We start from the raw sequence: 15,145 nt of genomic DNA, 5'->3' as shown, positions 1-15,145 counted from the left end.
CGGCAATTATTATTTAAGTCATTGTGTATTTTCTCTGTGGCTATTTTTACCAAATAAAATTTTGCAAATGTAAATTTTGCCATATGCAGTTTTGTCCAATGTTAGATTTACTTCGTGCTTGTCATTTCTACCAGTGAGATAAATTTGCATCTGATGCTGTCTGTAATTACAAAATATCCAGGGGAATTTATAATCTATAGTAAAATTATGAGCAATAATACTCAGATATTCCAGAACTGCTTTGTATTGTTAATTGAAAACTCCTATGTACCTTCAATCACTTTGCATACAATTTGCTAACAGTACTTATAGCTGACAGAGCAAAGATAGAATGGTTAAGCTGAGGGATCAATATGGCAAGGTCTTAATGTAGCCCCTCAACGTCAGCACACCTACAGCTGTGATCCCAAAGTTATTTGGATGACAAATCAACCACTCTCTAGTATCCAATACGTATTGTTCCCATCAGAGATGAACGCATCTAGAGGATGAAAAAAAATTACAAACATACCTTCTTCTCCAAAATGGTTAAAAAGTACAAAAAGTTAAAAACGAAAAGTTAAAATGTATTAAGTTCTACCTTCTTATAATAATGCTGAGAGCTAACTAATTACAGTGATATATAATAAATGAGGCTTTTTGTAGTTTACCGTAATAAGAGCAAAATAGCTTCATCTTAGACGTTGGTTTACTGCAAAGAAGTAGCTAGGCATTGAACAAAAGCAGTGCATTCATCATGAATGCCAAAACATAAAGTACAAATAAATAAAAATCTATGTTTAAATGTCTTAAAAATTAACTTTTATGAACTTAAAACTATTACTTGCTATTATAATTGCAAAGAAATGCTTTACTGAAGCATTATTTTATACAGCAAGATATATATAGTTTAGCTGCTGTCTTGAAATTCTATCAGGGTTATTTCTGACTTTAAAAGCACAAGAATATACTTTCACTTTTTAAAGAAAGGCTAAAATCGCCTGGATGATGATACAACATAAAAATTAAAAATATACACAGGAAATACCCGGAAAGCTACATGTGAATCACTGAGCAGTGGCCCCTCCTTTTCGATGTAATTTATGCTTGCATCTCCAGCAATCAGGTGTACGCTTCCTTCCATGCTCTCTGAGCTCTGACAGGCTGTGCTCTCTCCAGGAGTCAACGCTTTTGCAAGAGTGTCAAATGCCCTATAAGGTGAAATCAGAAGCTGTGGGCTTGGCCAATCTCCACAATAAAATGAAAATTATACACAAAATTCTGAAATTAAGATTTAAGCCTAAAAAAAGTTTAGAAAATAAAACCTTGGTTTATCGTTGAGTACTCCATTTCAGTGGTATCTCTGACCCTCTCCAACAAATTTAAACTTCATATGCATAGTATGAAAATCTATAAAATCGTACGAATGTATTGTCAAGGAATTGAAGTCTCTTTTTACAATCTTACATAGTTAAGGGGTAGAAAGCATGAAAATTATACTTTGGTATGAAAACATACGTTATAAAAAGTTATACATTTGGTACTACAGGATATCAGTCCATTTATTTTACAGAAGTTATTTAGAAGTACAAGGGTAAGAACTTATGTTGACTTTACTGTATGCTACACAATACAGAGTTAGATTCTAGTTTTATTTAAAAATTCAAAGGATATTTTAAAATGTGTGGTTACAGAACTACAGCTAAACTATAAAAATTTAAAATTAGGATGCCTAAAAAAAGTTAGCCAATAATTTTTCAAAATAGTTCCCTGTATTTTTCAGAGATGTCTTCTAGAGTTTCTTAAAATCTTGGGTTCAACAAAGTACTTACTTACTGAGACTCTTAAATACAGTTCCTGCAACATTTTAAATGATAAGCAAAAGCGCTGAAAAAGCCAAAAGAAATCTGGCTTCTGTATCCTAAGTACTAATATTGAGAGAATGAAAAACAGAATTCTGACACTATGTTCCTGAAAAGTAACTTAAAATTGTAGTTGGTTCAACTGAATATTTTAAATTTATTTTTACTATTAGAAATTGGGAGAGAGGAGCAATCAAGACGACTGCCTAGTAAGACAAATACTTCATTCTACATTCACAGAAGTTAAAATCTGGCTACCAAAATATTTGAAATGTCAGATCCAAATCATCATCCTCAGAGAGAAAAAAAACTTCCTGAATTTTAAGACTGTATTCCTAACATGCACAATATTCACTTACTGTCCTTGTTATTTAGAATGTAACTTGTCAAACAACATTTTTACACTGAATGTAGTTTTTCCAGTTAAAACTTACTAGGCCTTAAATTTTCTAAATGCTAATAGAAATAGTTGCTTTCTGAAACACAGATGTTTTAAGAAATGCTAAAGGATACTTAAGCCAAAGGACACTTCAGACCAAAATAGACATTACCTTGAAACATCACCATTTGTTTGTATTTCTTGATGAAACTCACACAGGGAGGCATCACCGTTGTTTAAGCTTTCTATCATAGGCACTTCATTACTGTTCTGAGAAAGGTCTTTAGTTTTTCCAAGGTTCGCTAATGATGTAACCACACTGGCCAACGTACTCAAATCTCCCTGACATGATTCAGCCTTAAAAAAAAAAAAAAATTAAAGTTCTACAAATTGATATGAGTAAACTTTTAACTCTGAAATATCCAATTCTAAATTATGGAATTCCAAAAGAAGAGTACTCCAATTAAGATATATGAAATCAAGAAAGTAAAATCAAAGAGCTCTGAACTTTTAGAAACTATTTTGAAGAACATACATGTTTAAAATCATCAGGTACATTTCTTAAGAAATGTTTATGCAAAAGTTACTTTAAACGAAAAACTACCCTTACCAGCTAATCTATGCACGTCATATCCCCTTCCTCTGTAAAAGGATATTAAATTAGATGTTCTTTTGAGTTCTCTTTAGCATTGAATTCTGATATTCTTATGATAATTTCCAAAACTTATACAAATTAGAAAGTCATATAAGCTAAAATAAAACTAATGCTAGTGAAAAGGGGATGAAAAATATGCCAGCTTTTACCAGGCACTGTGTTAAATGCTGCGGATACAAAAACAAAAAATGTATTAGTTGCCCATTTTTCTCTTCATTCTTTTTCTGATTTGAAAAATCTCTTTATATAAGTAAAAAATTGTTCTTTTGTTACACATTGCATTATTTCCATTTGTCTTCAGTTTTTATTCTTGTTAATGACATGTATATTTTTTCCCTGCCACCCGTCTGTCAGTTTGTCATACTGTGGTGGTTTGCATGTTGCTGTGATGCTAGAAGCTATGCCACTGGTATCTCAATCAAATTCCAGCAGGGTCACCCATGGTGAATAGGTTTCAGTGGAGCTTCAAGACTAATTCAGACTAAAAAGAAAGTCCTGATGATCTAGTTCTGAAAATTGGCCAATGAAAACCTTATGGATCACAAAAGAATACTGCTCTGCTTGCTTGCTTTGGACATGTCATCACGAGGATCAACTGCTGGAGGAAAACATCACGTTTGGGGAAGCAAAGGGCCAGCAAGGGTGAGAAAGACCCTGGGTGCAACAGACTGGCACTACAGCTGAAACAAGGGACTTGGAACATGCTGGCAATTGTGAGGATGATGCAGGGCTGGACATTTCATTTGTTGTACATAAGGTCACCAGGAGTTGGAGTTGACTCTACGGTAGCTATCTTTATCTATCTTCTTTCTTTCTATATTAATTAGCTATAATTCTTTTATAAAAAAGAACTTCCTCTCAACTCTTTGACAACCCAGAAATACAGTCTGTACAGGAAAGGTAGAGATAACTGTTTCATTTTTCTTCCATTTATTTACCAGTTTTCAGAGCTATGAGATATTACCCTAGCAACTTCTAATGGTGACAAATGATTTTCTGAGAACCATTTTAAATTTAGATTTTTATATACTGGATGTGTTTCAACCCATTAAAGTCATTCTGTATTTTTTTTTAATGATCAAATTATCCCATCCTACCTATTCAATCTGTATGCTGAGCAAATAACTGGAGAAGCTAAGCTATATGAAGAAAATGGAGAAAGACTCATTAATAACCTGTGTTATACAGATGACACAACCTTGCTTGCTGAAAGTGAATAGGACGTGAAGCCCTTACTAACGAAGATCAAAGACCACAGCCCTCAGTATGGATTGTACTTCAACATAAAGAAAATGAAAATCCTCACAACTGGACCAATAAGCCACATCATGATAAATGGAGAAAATGGAGAAAAGATGGAAGTTGTCAAGGATTTCATTTTACTTGAATCCACAATCAACAGCCATGGATGCTGTAGTCAAGAAATCAAAAAATGCACTGCATTGGGCAAATGTGCTGCAAAGGACCTTTTTGAAGTGTTGAAATGCAAAGACGTCACCTTGAAGACTAAGGTGCACTTGACCCAAGCCATGGTATTTTTAATCACATCATATGCATGTGAAAGCTGGACAGCGAATAAGGAAAACCAAAGAACTGATGCCTTTGAATTGTGGTGTTAGAGAAGACTACTGAATATACCATGGACTGCCAAAAGAACGAACAAATCTGTCTTGGAGGAAGTACAACCAGAGTGCTCCTTAGAAGCAAGGATGGAGAGACTGCATCTTACACACTTTGGACGTGTTGTCACAAGGGATAAGTCCCTGGAGAAGGACATCATGTTTGGCAAAGTACAGGGTCAGTGGAAAACAGGAAGACCCTCAATGAGGTGGACTGACACAGTGGCTACAACAATGAGCTCAAGCATAATGATTGTGAGGATGGTGCAGGACTGGGCAGTGTTTTGTTCTGTTGTGCACAGGGTCACTATGAGTCGGAAGTGACTTGACGGCACCTAACAACAACAACTCTAGTAAGAAGCCCTTCAAGTTGGCTTCCGTGGGCTGTTGCCAGGATCCCTTAATGGCATTTTCTTCTACTATTACTTCCCTTTATGCATTTTTAGTGTTCTTAATCCTAATACATACATTTCCTTGATGTTTCATTCGTTATACCAATTCTTTATGTGAAATTGAATTTGGTGAATGATGAGAAGAACGAAACTATTTCTGTGCCCTACTCAAATTAATGAGGAGCCCTGGCTGTGCCATGGTTAAGTGCTCAGCTGTTAAATGAAAGGTCAGCAGTTCAAACCCACTAGCTGCTCTGGGGGGAGAAAGATGTAGTCTGCTTCTGAAAAGATCAAAGTCTTGGAAACCCTATGGGGAAGTTATACTTTGTCCTATAGGGTCGCTATGAGTCAGAACTGACTCGACAGCAATGGGTTTGGTTTGGCTTCTGGTACTCAAATTAATCAATCATCCCAGAATCATTTACTGAATAACTCCATCAGTTACTGAGTGCTTACATAATCACTATTTATGTATGCATTTAATTTAATCCTCACAACAACCTTGTGATGTATGAATCATTATGCTCATATCATGAACAAGGAGAATTATCCATGGTCACTCAGGTAGTAAACAGTGGAGCCAGAATGGGAAGTAAGGTCTGTCTGACTCTAAAGCCCATGCTATTAACCACTGTTTCAAACAGCCTTCTCATACATAAGTAAAAATAGTGAGTGCATATATACATATACATATATAAATATATATAATGGTAAATACATATGTAACAAAAACTTTACCATTTCAACATTTTTTATATGGATAATTCTAAGAAATAGAATTTTTTAAATAATTTATTTTATTTTTGTTGTTATAATTGAGAATACATGGCAGAACTACACCAATCAACAGTTTCTACACATACAATTCAGTGACATTGCATTCTCACCCTCCTTTTCTGAGTTGTTCCTCCTCCATTAACATAAATCCAATGCCCTCTAAGGTTCCTATCTTTCAAGTTGCTGTTGTCAATTTGATCCCATATAGATAGATCTTAAAAGGGCACCATATGCAAGGCAGACATTCTTTATTAGTTAAGCTAAACTGTTTGTTTTTAAGAAGACTTCAGGGGATTGTTTTAGTTTAAGGTTTAAAGATTATCTCAGGGCAATAGCTTCTGGTGTTCATCCAACCTCTGTTACTCCAAAAATGCTAGATTCCTGAAGAATTTGAAATTCTTTCTGTATTTTCCCCCTTTTGATCAGGATTCTCTTTAGAATCTTTGATCAAAATGTTCAGTAATGGTAGCTGGGCACCATCCAGTTCTTCTGGTCTCATGGCACTTCCTCCTACTCCTAACTGTCCTTCCTTTGTTGCTCCAGGCGAATAGAAGCAATTGTTATAAGCTGGATGGCCGCTTACAAGCTTTTAACATCCCAGGCAATACGCAATGAACTAGGAAACAGAACAGAACCACTAAACACGATATGAGGCCAATTAACTGGGATGTCCCATTGAACTGTGATCCTAAACCTCCAAACCAAGGAACCAAATCCCATGAGGTGTCTGGTTATACATAAGCGGCCTCAGCAGCTACTCTCTTTTTTTGGTGTCATTGTGAATATATCTATCACACAACTCCTGCCAATTCAACTTTTTACAGGTATACAACTTATCGACGGCAGTTATAATAAGCGGCTGTGCAAGCCTACCCTAATCAATGTGATTTTTCCATCACCGTGCAAACTGAAATTCTGTGCTCCATAAGCAATAATCTCCACTTTTCCCTTCCCTCTCATCCCTGATAGCCACTAATCAACTTTCCATCTCTATACATTTGTCTGTTCTTGTCTTTTTATATAAGTGAGATCACACAATATTTGCTCTTTTGCGGCTGAATTATTTCACTCAGCATAATGTCTTCAAGCTGTGTCCACACTGTAGCACATATTAAGGCTTCACTTTTCTTCCTGGCTGAGTAGTGTTCCAGTGCATCTATGTACTGCATTTTGTTTATCCACTCATCCATCAATGGCATTTAGGTTGTTTCTACCTTTTGGATACTGTGAATAGTGCTGCAATGAACACTGATATAAAAGGCTCTCCTTGAACCTCTGCTTTCAAGTCTTTTGGGTATATACCTAACAGTGAAATTGCTGGGTCATATGGCAGTTCCATTTTTAGTTTTTTGAGGAAGCACCACACTGTTTTCCACTACGGCTATACCATTTTGCATTCCCACCAGCAGTGGATAAGGGTTCTAATTTCCCCACATCCTCGGTAAAGTGTTCTCAGGGTTTTCTATTTCAGTCATCCTAGCGGGAGAGAAATGGTATCTCACTGTGGTTTTGATTTGCATCTGATGACTAATGACATTGTGCTCTTTGGTGAAATGTCTACTCAAGTCCTTTGCCCTTTTTTTGACTGGGTTATTTTGTTGAGTTGTAGAAGTTTTTTCTACATTTTAGTTATTAGATTGTTATCGGATATATGGTTTCCAAAGATATTCTTCCAGTTGGCAGCTTGTCTTTTCATTTTTTCTGTATTTTGATTAAAAGAAGTTTTTAATCTTTATGAAGTTCCAATGATTTGTCTTTTCCTCTATGTGCTTTTGTTATTAGATAATCCATCGTTAAAAGCTAGGCCTGACACTCTTGTCCCTGTATTTTCTTCTAAGAATTTTACTGTTTTTGTTTTCACATTCAGGTCTTTAATCCATTTCAAGAGGTGGCATATGATCAGGAACCGATGGTTGGTACTGAAGGAAGAAGTCCAAGCTGCTCTGAAGGCACTGGCGAAAAACAAGGCTCCAGGAATTGATGGAATATCAATTGAGATGCTTCAACAAACAGATGAAGCGCTGGAGTTGCTCACTCGTCTCTGTCAAGAAATATGCGAGACAGCTTCCTGGCCAACTCACTGGAACAGATCCATATTTATGTCTATTCCCAAGAAAGGTGATCCAACCAAGTGTGGAAATTATAGAACAAGATCATTAATACCACATGCAAGCAAAATTTTGCTGAAGATCATTCAAAAACGGCTGTAGCAGTATATCGACAGGGAACTCCCAGAAATTCAGGCCAGTTTCAGAAGAGGACGTGGAACCAGGGATATCAATGCTGATGTCAGATGGATCCTGGCTCAAAGCAGAGAATACCAGAAGGATGTTTACCTGTGTTTTATTGACTATGCAAAGGCATTCGACTGTGTGGATCATAACAAACTATGGATAACACTGCGAGGAATGGGAATTCCAGAACACTTGTTTGTGCTCATGAGGAACCTTTGCATAGATCAAGAGGCAGTTGTTCATACAGAACAAGGAGAGGATACTGATTGGTTTAAAGTCAGGAAAGGTGTGCTTCAGGGTTGTATTCTTTCACTATACCTATTTAATCTGTATGCTGAACAAATAATACAAGAAGGTGGACTATATGAAGAAGAACGTGACATCAGGATTGGAGGAAGACTCATTAACAACCTGCGTTATGCAGATGACACAACCTTGCTTGCTGAAAGTGAAGAGGACTTGAAGCACTTACTAATGTAGATCAAAGACCACGGCTTTAAGTATGGATTACACCTCAACATAAAGAAAACAAAAGTCCTCACAAGTGGACCAATGAGCAACATCATGATACACGGAGAAAAGATTGAAATTGTCAAGGATTTCATTTTACTTGGATCCACAATCAATAGCCATGGAAGCAGTAGTCAATAAATCAAAAGACGTGTTGCATTGGGCAAATTTGCCGCAAAGGATCTCTTCAAAGTATTGAAGAGCAAAGATGTCACCCTGAAGACGCCTGACTCAAGCCATGGTATTTTCGATCACATCATATGCATGTGAAAGCTGGACAATGAATAAGGAAGACCGAAGAAGAGTTGACGCCTTTGAATTGTGGTGTTGGCGAAGAATATTGAATATACCATGGACTGCCAAAAGAACGAACAAATCTGTCTTGGAGGAAGTGCAGCCAGAATGCTCCTTAGAGGAAAGGATGGCGAGACTGCGTCTTACATACTTTGGACATGTTGTCAGGAGGGATCAGTCCCTGGAGAAGGACATCATGCTTGGCAGAGCACAGGGTCAGTGGAAAAGAGGAAGACCCTCAACGAGGTGGACTGACACAGTGGCTGCAACAATGAGCTCAAGCATAACAACGATTGTAAGGATGGCGTAGGACCGGACAGTGTTTCTTTCTGTTGTGCATAGGGTCACTATGAGTCAGAACTGACTCGACTGCACCTAACAACACAACAAACAACAACAAATGGTGTGAGGCATGGATGTTGATTCATTCTTTCTGCATGTAGAAATTCAATTCTCCCCACACCATTTACTGAACAGACTTTTCTTTTCCCATCAAATGGACTTAACAGTCTTGTCAAAAATCAGTTGACAAAAGAAGTGTGGGTTTATTTCCGGGCTCTCAACTCTACTGCATTGGTGTACGTGTCTACTGTTTTGATTACTGTACTTATATGTTTTAAAATCAGGAAGTGTGAGTCTTCCTACTTTGTTCTTCTCTTTAAACGTTGCTTTAGCCATTTGGGGCCTCTTTCTATCCCATATAAAGTCGAGGATTTGTTCTTCCATTTCTGTAAGGAAGGCTGTTGGAATTTTGATAGGAATTACTTTGAATCTGTAGATTGCTTTGGGTAATATTGACATCTTAACAATATTAAGTCTTTCAATCCATGAACACTGACCTTATTTCCATTTATTTCAGTCTTCTTTAATCTTTTTCAGCAGTTTTATAATTTTCATTGTATAAGTGTTTCACATCCCTAATTTATTCCCACATAGTTCATTCTCTTAGATGCTATCGTAAAGAAACAGAATTTTCAAGTGTTTTAATTTTCAACTAAAACTTTAAAGCTTATATATTTTAGAGGTAATATCTAGACCTAAATTTTGAAAGAAAAAAACATTTTAACTGCTATTGGACACTGGTATTCAGGGGAAAATGTTCATTTATATGAATCACAGACTATTCTTCTCCATCTAGTAATATATCCACCTAACAAGATTTTCAAGTTTTTGCCACTAAAGACTGGGGCAAAGCAGTAGAGTGGAAGGATTTCATCTTGTGACTTGACAATTCTGGGACCATTTGTCAAAGAAACTTATCACACAAGGTTGTTAAAACAACTTAGTAAAGACATATTTAAGAGTAAGTAACTAGGAAAATAGTAGTTTCTAAAAAAAACTTAGTTCTTTAAATTAAATCTTGTTAATTCCCAACTGTATAATAAGAGGCCAAAATCTCCTCACTTCATAACTACATGGTAAGCCCAAATTGTTAGGCAGACACTCTTCCTATTCCTATTTTAAAAATGAAGAAACTAACGTAATGAAAGATCAAATAACTTGGCCAAGGTTATGCACCTAGTACGAGGCAGAAAAATTTGATACCAGAGCCCAAGTATTTAGAATGCCTTAAAGTATCAAGCAACAAGTACATAACAAATTTAACAATAAATAGGATGAATAACTTTATAGGTTCTATAAAACCAGATGTCATTACAAGCTGAGAAGAACCCTGGTTACAAGCTCCCTAAAATGTGCTTATGAATATGAGATTTCATGAGAATTTTTGTTTCTTGCTTTTTAAGACAGTTTCTGAAAACTACAGAAATATTACATCTAAATAAACTTTTTTTTTTTAGTGCCTTGCTCAATAAAATAAAGAGCTGATCTAGTCTTTAACACAACCCAGATGACTTGGATATATGAGAGTTCTTGCAATTCTATTCCTACTCTTGACAAGTTGATGTTTTGACTGAGGTAAGCTAAGAATTTCTCTTTACCTGTAGAAGAATAAAAGGAATACAAGAATTTTGCAATTATTATATTTCTTTTTCTGAGGACTTTTATTTCAAAATCTGGAAGACTTTTAAATGGCTGTCACTTTCATGTGGAAGCTATGATTGTCCTAGTGGAATAATGAACATGTCTACCAAAGAAGTCTAATTTATGTTTTTTAAAAAAAAGGCAACCTGTAACGCGGACTTTTTAAGACCAAGTCAAAAGACCAGATTGACATAGAAGACAAAAATGCAAAAATTTTAAAGTTTTAAATTAACTGAACTAAATTCACCTTATCTGGTGTCATCAGCATAGCTGACTCCGTTTTCATTCCAGACTGATGAACGTTCACAAACATTCCTGAATCTAACAGTCCTGCTGACCTGTAACAAATAAATGCAATTTTAGCCTTAGTTTCCTTGGGAAGAAAAACAAATGACCAGCTACTTAATGTATGTTGTTTTTTTACTATACCTTGAAGTTTCACTATCTGTTACAAAAGTTGGAGTTGCAGCTAATGGGCTTCGAAGATCTTTTCGGATATAGATTTTTTCTGTTGAAGCAGCACAGTTGGAAGATTTTTCTCTTGATACTTCAATGGGTTTTCTTTCACACTGAACAGCTACAAAAATGTATTAAGCTATTATATCATAACGTGAATTTATAGGCATTTATAAACTCTAGGTTCACAACAGGAGACATGCTTACCATAACCGAATTGCCAAGACAATGATCAATCTTTAGAAATTATTTGCAGATTCAGCAAAGTTGCTTCAGAATAGTGAAACTGGCCAATCTGCATCTTTCTTTTCTCTCCAGGAGCACTGGTGGCACAGTGGTTAAGAGCTACGACTGCTAACCAAAAAGATTGGCAGTTCACATCCACTAGTTGTTCCTTGGAAACCCTACGGGGCAGTTCTATTCTATCCTATAGGATCACTATGAGTCAGAATTGACTTGACAGCAGTGGGTTTGGTTTTTTGGGTGTTTTCTCTCCCTGCCCCCATAGGGTAAAAATGTAGAGGAACTCTTACTTTTTTAAAAGCTCAGTGTCCAGACGGATGGAGTTAGGAGTCCTTTAGACACACACACATATAAAATCTTAAAAAATGATTTGAAATTTAATCAACTAAAAATAATTCTAATAACCCAGTAATAATTCTAAAAGCAATAAATAATTCTAATAGCAAGCCATAAAAAAACTAAAGATAGGTCTTTTTTTTTTTTAGCTAAGGGCATGGAGATTTTTGAAAAATAATTCAATTGCTTGGCCTTCATTTATAAAATATAGGTAATATATTTCATTTACTTTATAGGAATTTTATTTCAAGGTACTTGTTGGGAGATAGTATAGTGTAGTTGTTAAACATGCATGTTCTGGGGAAAAAAAAGAAAAAATTGCCAGGATTAAAATCCAAGTTCTGTCACTTATTAGTTGTGTGACCTTGGACAAGTTACTCTCTCTCTTTACTCAAAAGTAAAACGAGTAACAGTAACTACTGTGTAGAATTGCTGTGTGGATAAATAAGTTAATATATAGGCTTAACAATGTTAAGCATACTAGTAATAGATCACTTAAACTGGTATTTAGTTACACTTTGTTTTTGTCATGTTCAAACTACAATTATACACTTGGCACATATGTATTTAATAAATACTTGTTGAAAGAATGAAAAATACATATTCTATATATCTAATTGGAAAACCATAAATTAAAGAGTGTACATATTTGACATATTATAATGTGTTAATGTTAACACACTTCTAGCTTGCCTGAATCTCTAAAAGTGTTTTCTCCATTAAAGTAATACATACAGTCTTGTTTCATTCCAAACGCAATGCATCTCTGTAACCTGCAGTACTGACAGCGGTTTCGATGGTGTTTATTGATAATACAGTCCTTTGATCCTCTACATGAATAAACTAAATTTTTTCGGATGCTTCTTTTAAAGAATCCTTTGCAACCTTCACACGTTACTGCTCCATAATGACGTCCTAGAGACAAAATGTTTAAGAAAATACAAAAGTCACATATCTTAAGACAGAAATGAAATACACCCATTACTTCTTTTTAAACAACAAATACATGAGATGAAAACTGTGAGCTTTTTGAGTTTATGGCAAACTTTTTTTAGGAGTCAATAAATACAGAATGAAACAACCATATTCTCTGACACATTAAACAATATGAGTTCTTTAATTTCACAAAGTGGTCTTAACAAAGGCATGGGAAATTTGTGAGCAAGGACAAAAGAACCTACACTTCCATTACTTAACATAAAAACCATTTTCGCCTCTATTATCAATTAGAAATCACAGTTTTGCAATATATTGTAGGGCAGGTATTGTATTCTGAAAACAAAACTCCAGAAAAAAGCATAAAATTTCAACTAGTATTTCAAAAGTAGTAATTCCTCCTGACTTTGAGTTCCACTTTTGAAATTTCTGAAGAAACCTGTTACACTTTGGTCATTTCACAACCATTTCTTTTGTGCACTTACTAACAAGTGGAACATACTCTCAGAAAAGCTCTAGGGGAGTCTTTGTAAGAAGCTTGGAAAAGATAAAAGATTAGAGAAGATAAACTGTGTCCTTAAACTACATCCCACTGCCACTCATGAACAGGAGATACAAACACACACACTCACACACAAGGGGACATGGGCATGCACTTCTGATATGAAGTGACTAAAATGACATAACCCTGACTGCTAGTAATAGGCTTTGAGAATATCTGCTCAGTCAGCTATGTAGAGCATTAAATAAGGCTAACCAGAATTTTTTTCAACCTCAATAATTCAAGTTACTATGTATTCCTAGAATAAGAACAGGGTTTAATGTTAAATATTATCAAGAATCCCAACTCATTTTTAAAGGATTCCTTTAACTTCTAGTTTTCACATTCAAAGTATTTTCCACGTTTACTTTTAAAAAGCTAAACTAATTTTCTCAATTCTTTGAAATATGTACTTTGTGTCATTACAAAATCCAATTAAATTGCATTAAAGTGAGGAAGTATCTTTAGGTGAATAAAAAGTTTTGGGGAAAATCCATCAAATTTCATAGGCTACAAATATAAATACATTCACCATAAAAATGACACACTCCTTTGTTTTTCTTTTCAGTTGTAGGAGAAACATGGTAGTGAGGTAGTCATTTTAACAACACAAAAGGAGGCTATTTTTAATGTTACCTGAGGCTTTGTCTCCACATACTACGCAAAGATCAAAAACCTTATTGGGCCCCTGGTCTGGGGAAGAATTATCTGTTAAGAGCTAAAAAAAAAAAATTCTTGTTACTCATTAACACTGTTCTTCTGCCAAAAAATTAAAAGAACATTCACTCTTGCTTTTTACTGCATTTTTTAATGTTATTCTTAAACTTTTAACTATGATTATGCACATTTTATAAACTAAACCTTTCTTGATTTTTCAGATAACAGTCTCATTAACATAATCAGACTGTTCAACACACAAATACATGAGGTATTTTTCAATGCGTCCCACCCATTAAACGTTAAATAGTATTCATATGGAACAGATTAAATTACTCCAGCAGTTTTCAGTCCTATTATGACATTTGTCTTGGAAGGGCTCAGAATCTGTCCACATGGAATGACATGACTAAATGAAACTGTAACAGCATTTAAAGATAACCCTGAATTTTTTACATAGAAAAGGAGTTATAAAGAAAAAGGTTTTACTGGCATAATTAATTGTAATAATGCAAATATGATTACTCTTCAAAGGTTGAAATTTTTCATGAATGAGTTGTCTAAGATTTGGGTTAGATGCAGTGGTTGGGAGCACAGCTGCAGTCTATGAAGGGTAGCATAGCAAGTCAGTCACCAAAATTGGGACAAAGTTGGGCAGTCCTGAGCAAATTACTAAGCCTCTTTAAATCATATAAAGAGCTCATCACTAAACCTAGCTAGTATGATCCTGGCAAAGGTATGCTAGTTTCTTCTTTAGGCTATACTTCAACCTTCTCATCATTTTCTTTCAATCTTTGGAAACACGAACAAAACATCAACTGAATCCAAAAAAATATGACATAGCAGTTAGCAAACATCTTCCCCTCTGCTGTAAAACAAATAAAGTGAAATCCTCTACTTTGACTCTGTCTTCACTTAGTGGCGTGAATGCATTCAGGAGTAATTCCAATTTTAAATACTTTAAATAGTCCTTAAAATGACTATCCCTTAGTAGGTTATATGTAGCATCATTTCTTTTAAATCACCACAAAAATCAGTCTTTAATATATACTGGGGGGAAGAAAAACTTCTAGTATTAGATGTCCTCTGAAAGCATCTATAAGCATCTCGCCTTTCCTTAACAGCATACCTACTGCAAATGATGCTAAGCTTTTCCCCTTGTTATAAAGGGTAGAAGAGATTTTGAGAGATTAAGGGACCTGCCCACATCTCATTTTAGTTCATCAAACGAGAAATCAAATCATCTGATTCCTGACCCAGAGGGATTCCATGCTACATGTTCCTCTTTTCTT

At 35.3% G+C, this 15,145-nt stretch overlaps 1 protein-coding gene across 6 annotated transcripts in view; it reads right to left on the bottom strand.

The window, feature by feature from the left end:
* The window catches only part of NR2C1 (nuclear receptor subfamily 2 group C member 1), a 61,830-nt gene that overhangs the window by 27,164 nt on the left and 19,521 nt on the right, over nucleotides 1-15,145 (bottom strand). For 5 of the 6 annotated variants that reach the window (XM_003405615.4, XM_023559764.2, XM_010599366.3 and 2 more), the window contains 6 exons: nucleotides 13,833-13,914; nucleotides 12,455-12,634; nucleotides 11,114-11,261; nucleotides 10,932-11,022; nucleotides 2,393-2,577; nucleotides 1,028-1,190 (listed from right to left, as the gene is read on the bottom strand). In XM_003405615.4, coding sequence (XP_003405663.1) covers nucleotides 1,028-1,190; nucleotides 2,393-2,577; nucleotides 10,932-11,022; nucleotides 11,114-11,261; nucleotides 12,455-12,634; nucleotides 13,833-13,914 — 849 coding nt within the window. The remainder of the gene's footprint in view (nucleotides 1-1,027; nucleotides 1,191-2,392; nucleotides 2,578-10,931; nucleotides 11,023-11,113; nucleotides 11,262-12,454; nucleotides 12,635-13,832; nucleotides 13,915-15,145) is intronic. The other variant, XM_023559791.2, reaches the window with a different exon arrangement.

Source organism: Loxodonta africana, chromosome 4, assembly GCF_030014295.1.
Source record: "Loxodonta africana isolate mLoxAfr1 chromosome 4, mLoxAfr1.hap2, whole genome shotgun sequence".
Taxonomy (NCBI): Eukaryota; Metazoa; Chordata; class Mammalia; order Proboscidea; family Elephantidae; genus Loxodonta; species Loxodonta africana.
Note: the sequence above shows the minus strand (reverse complement) of the source record. Positions and strands in the feature narration are given on the sequence as shown.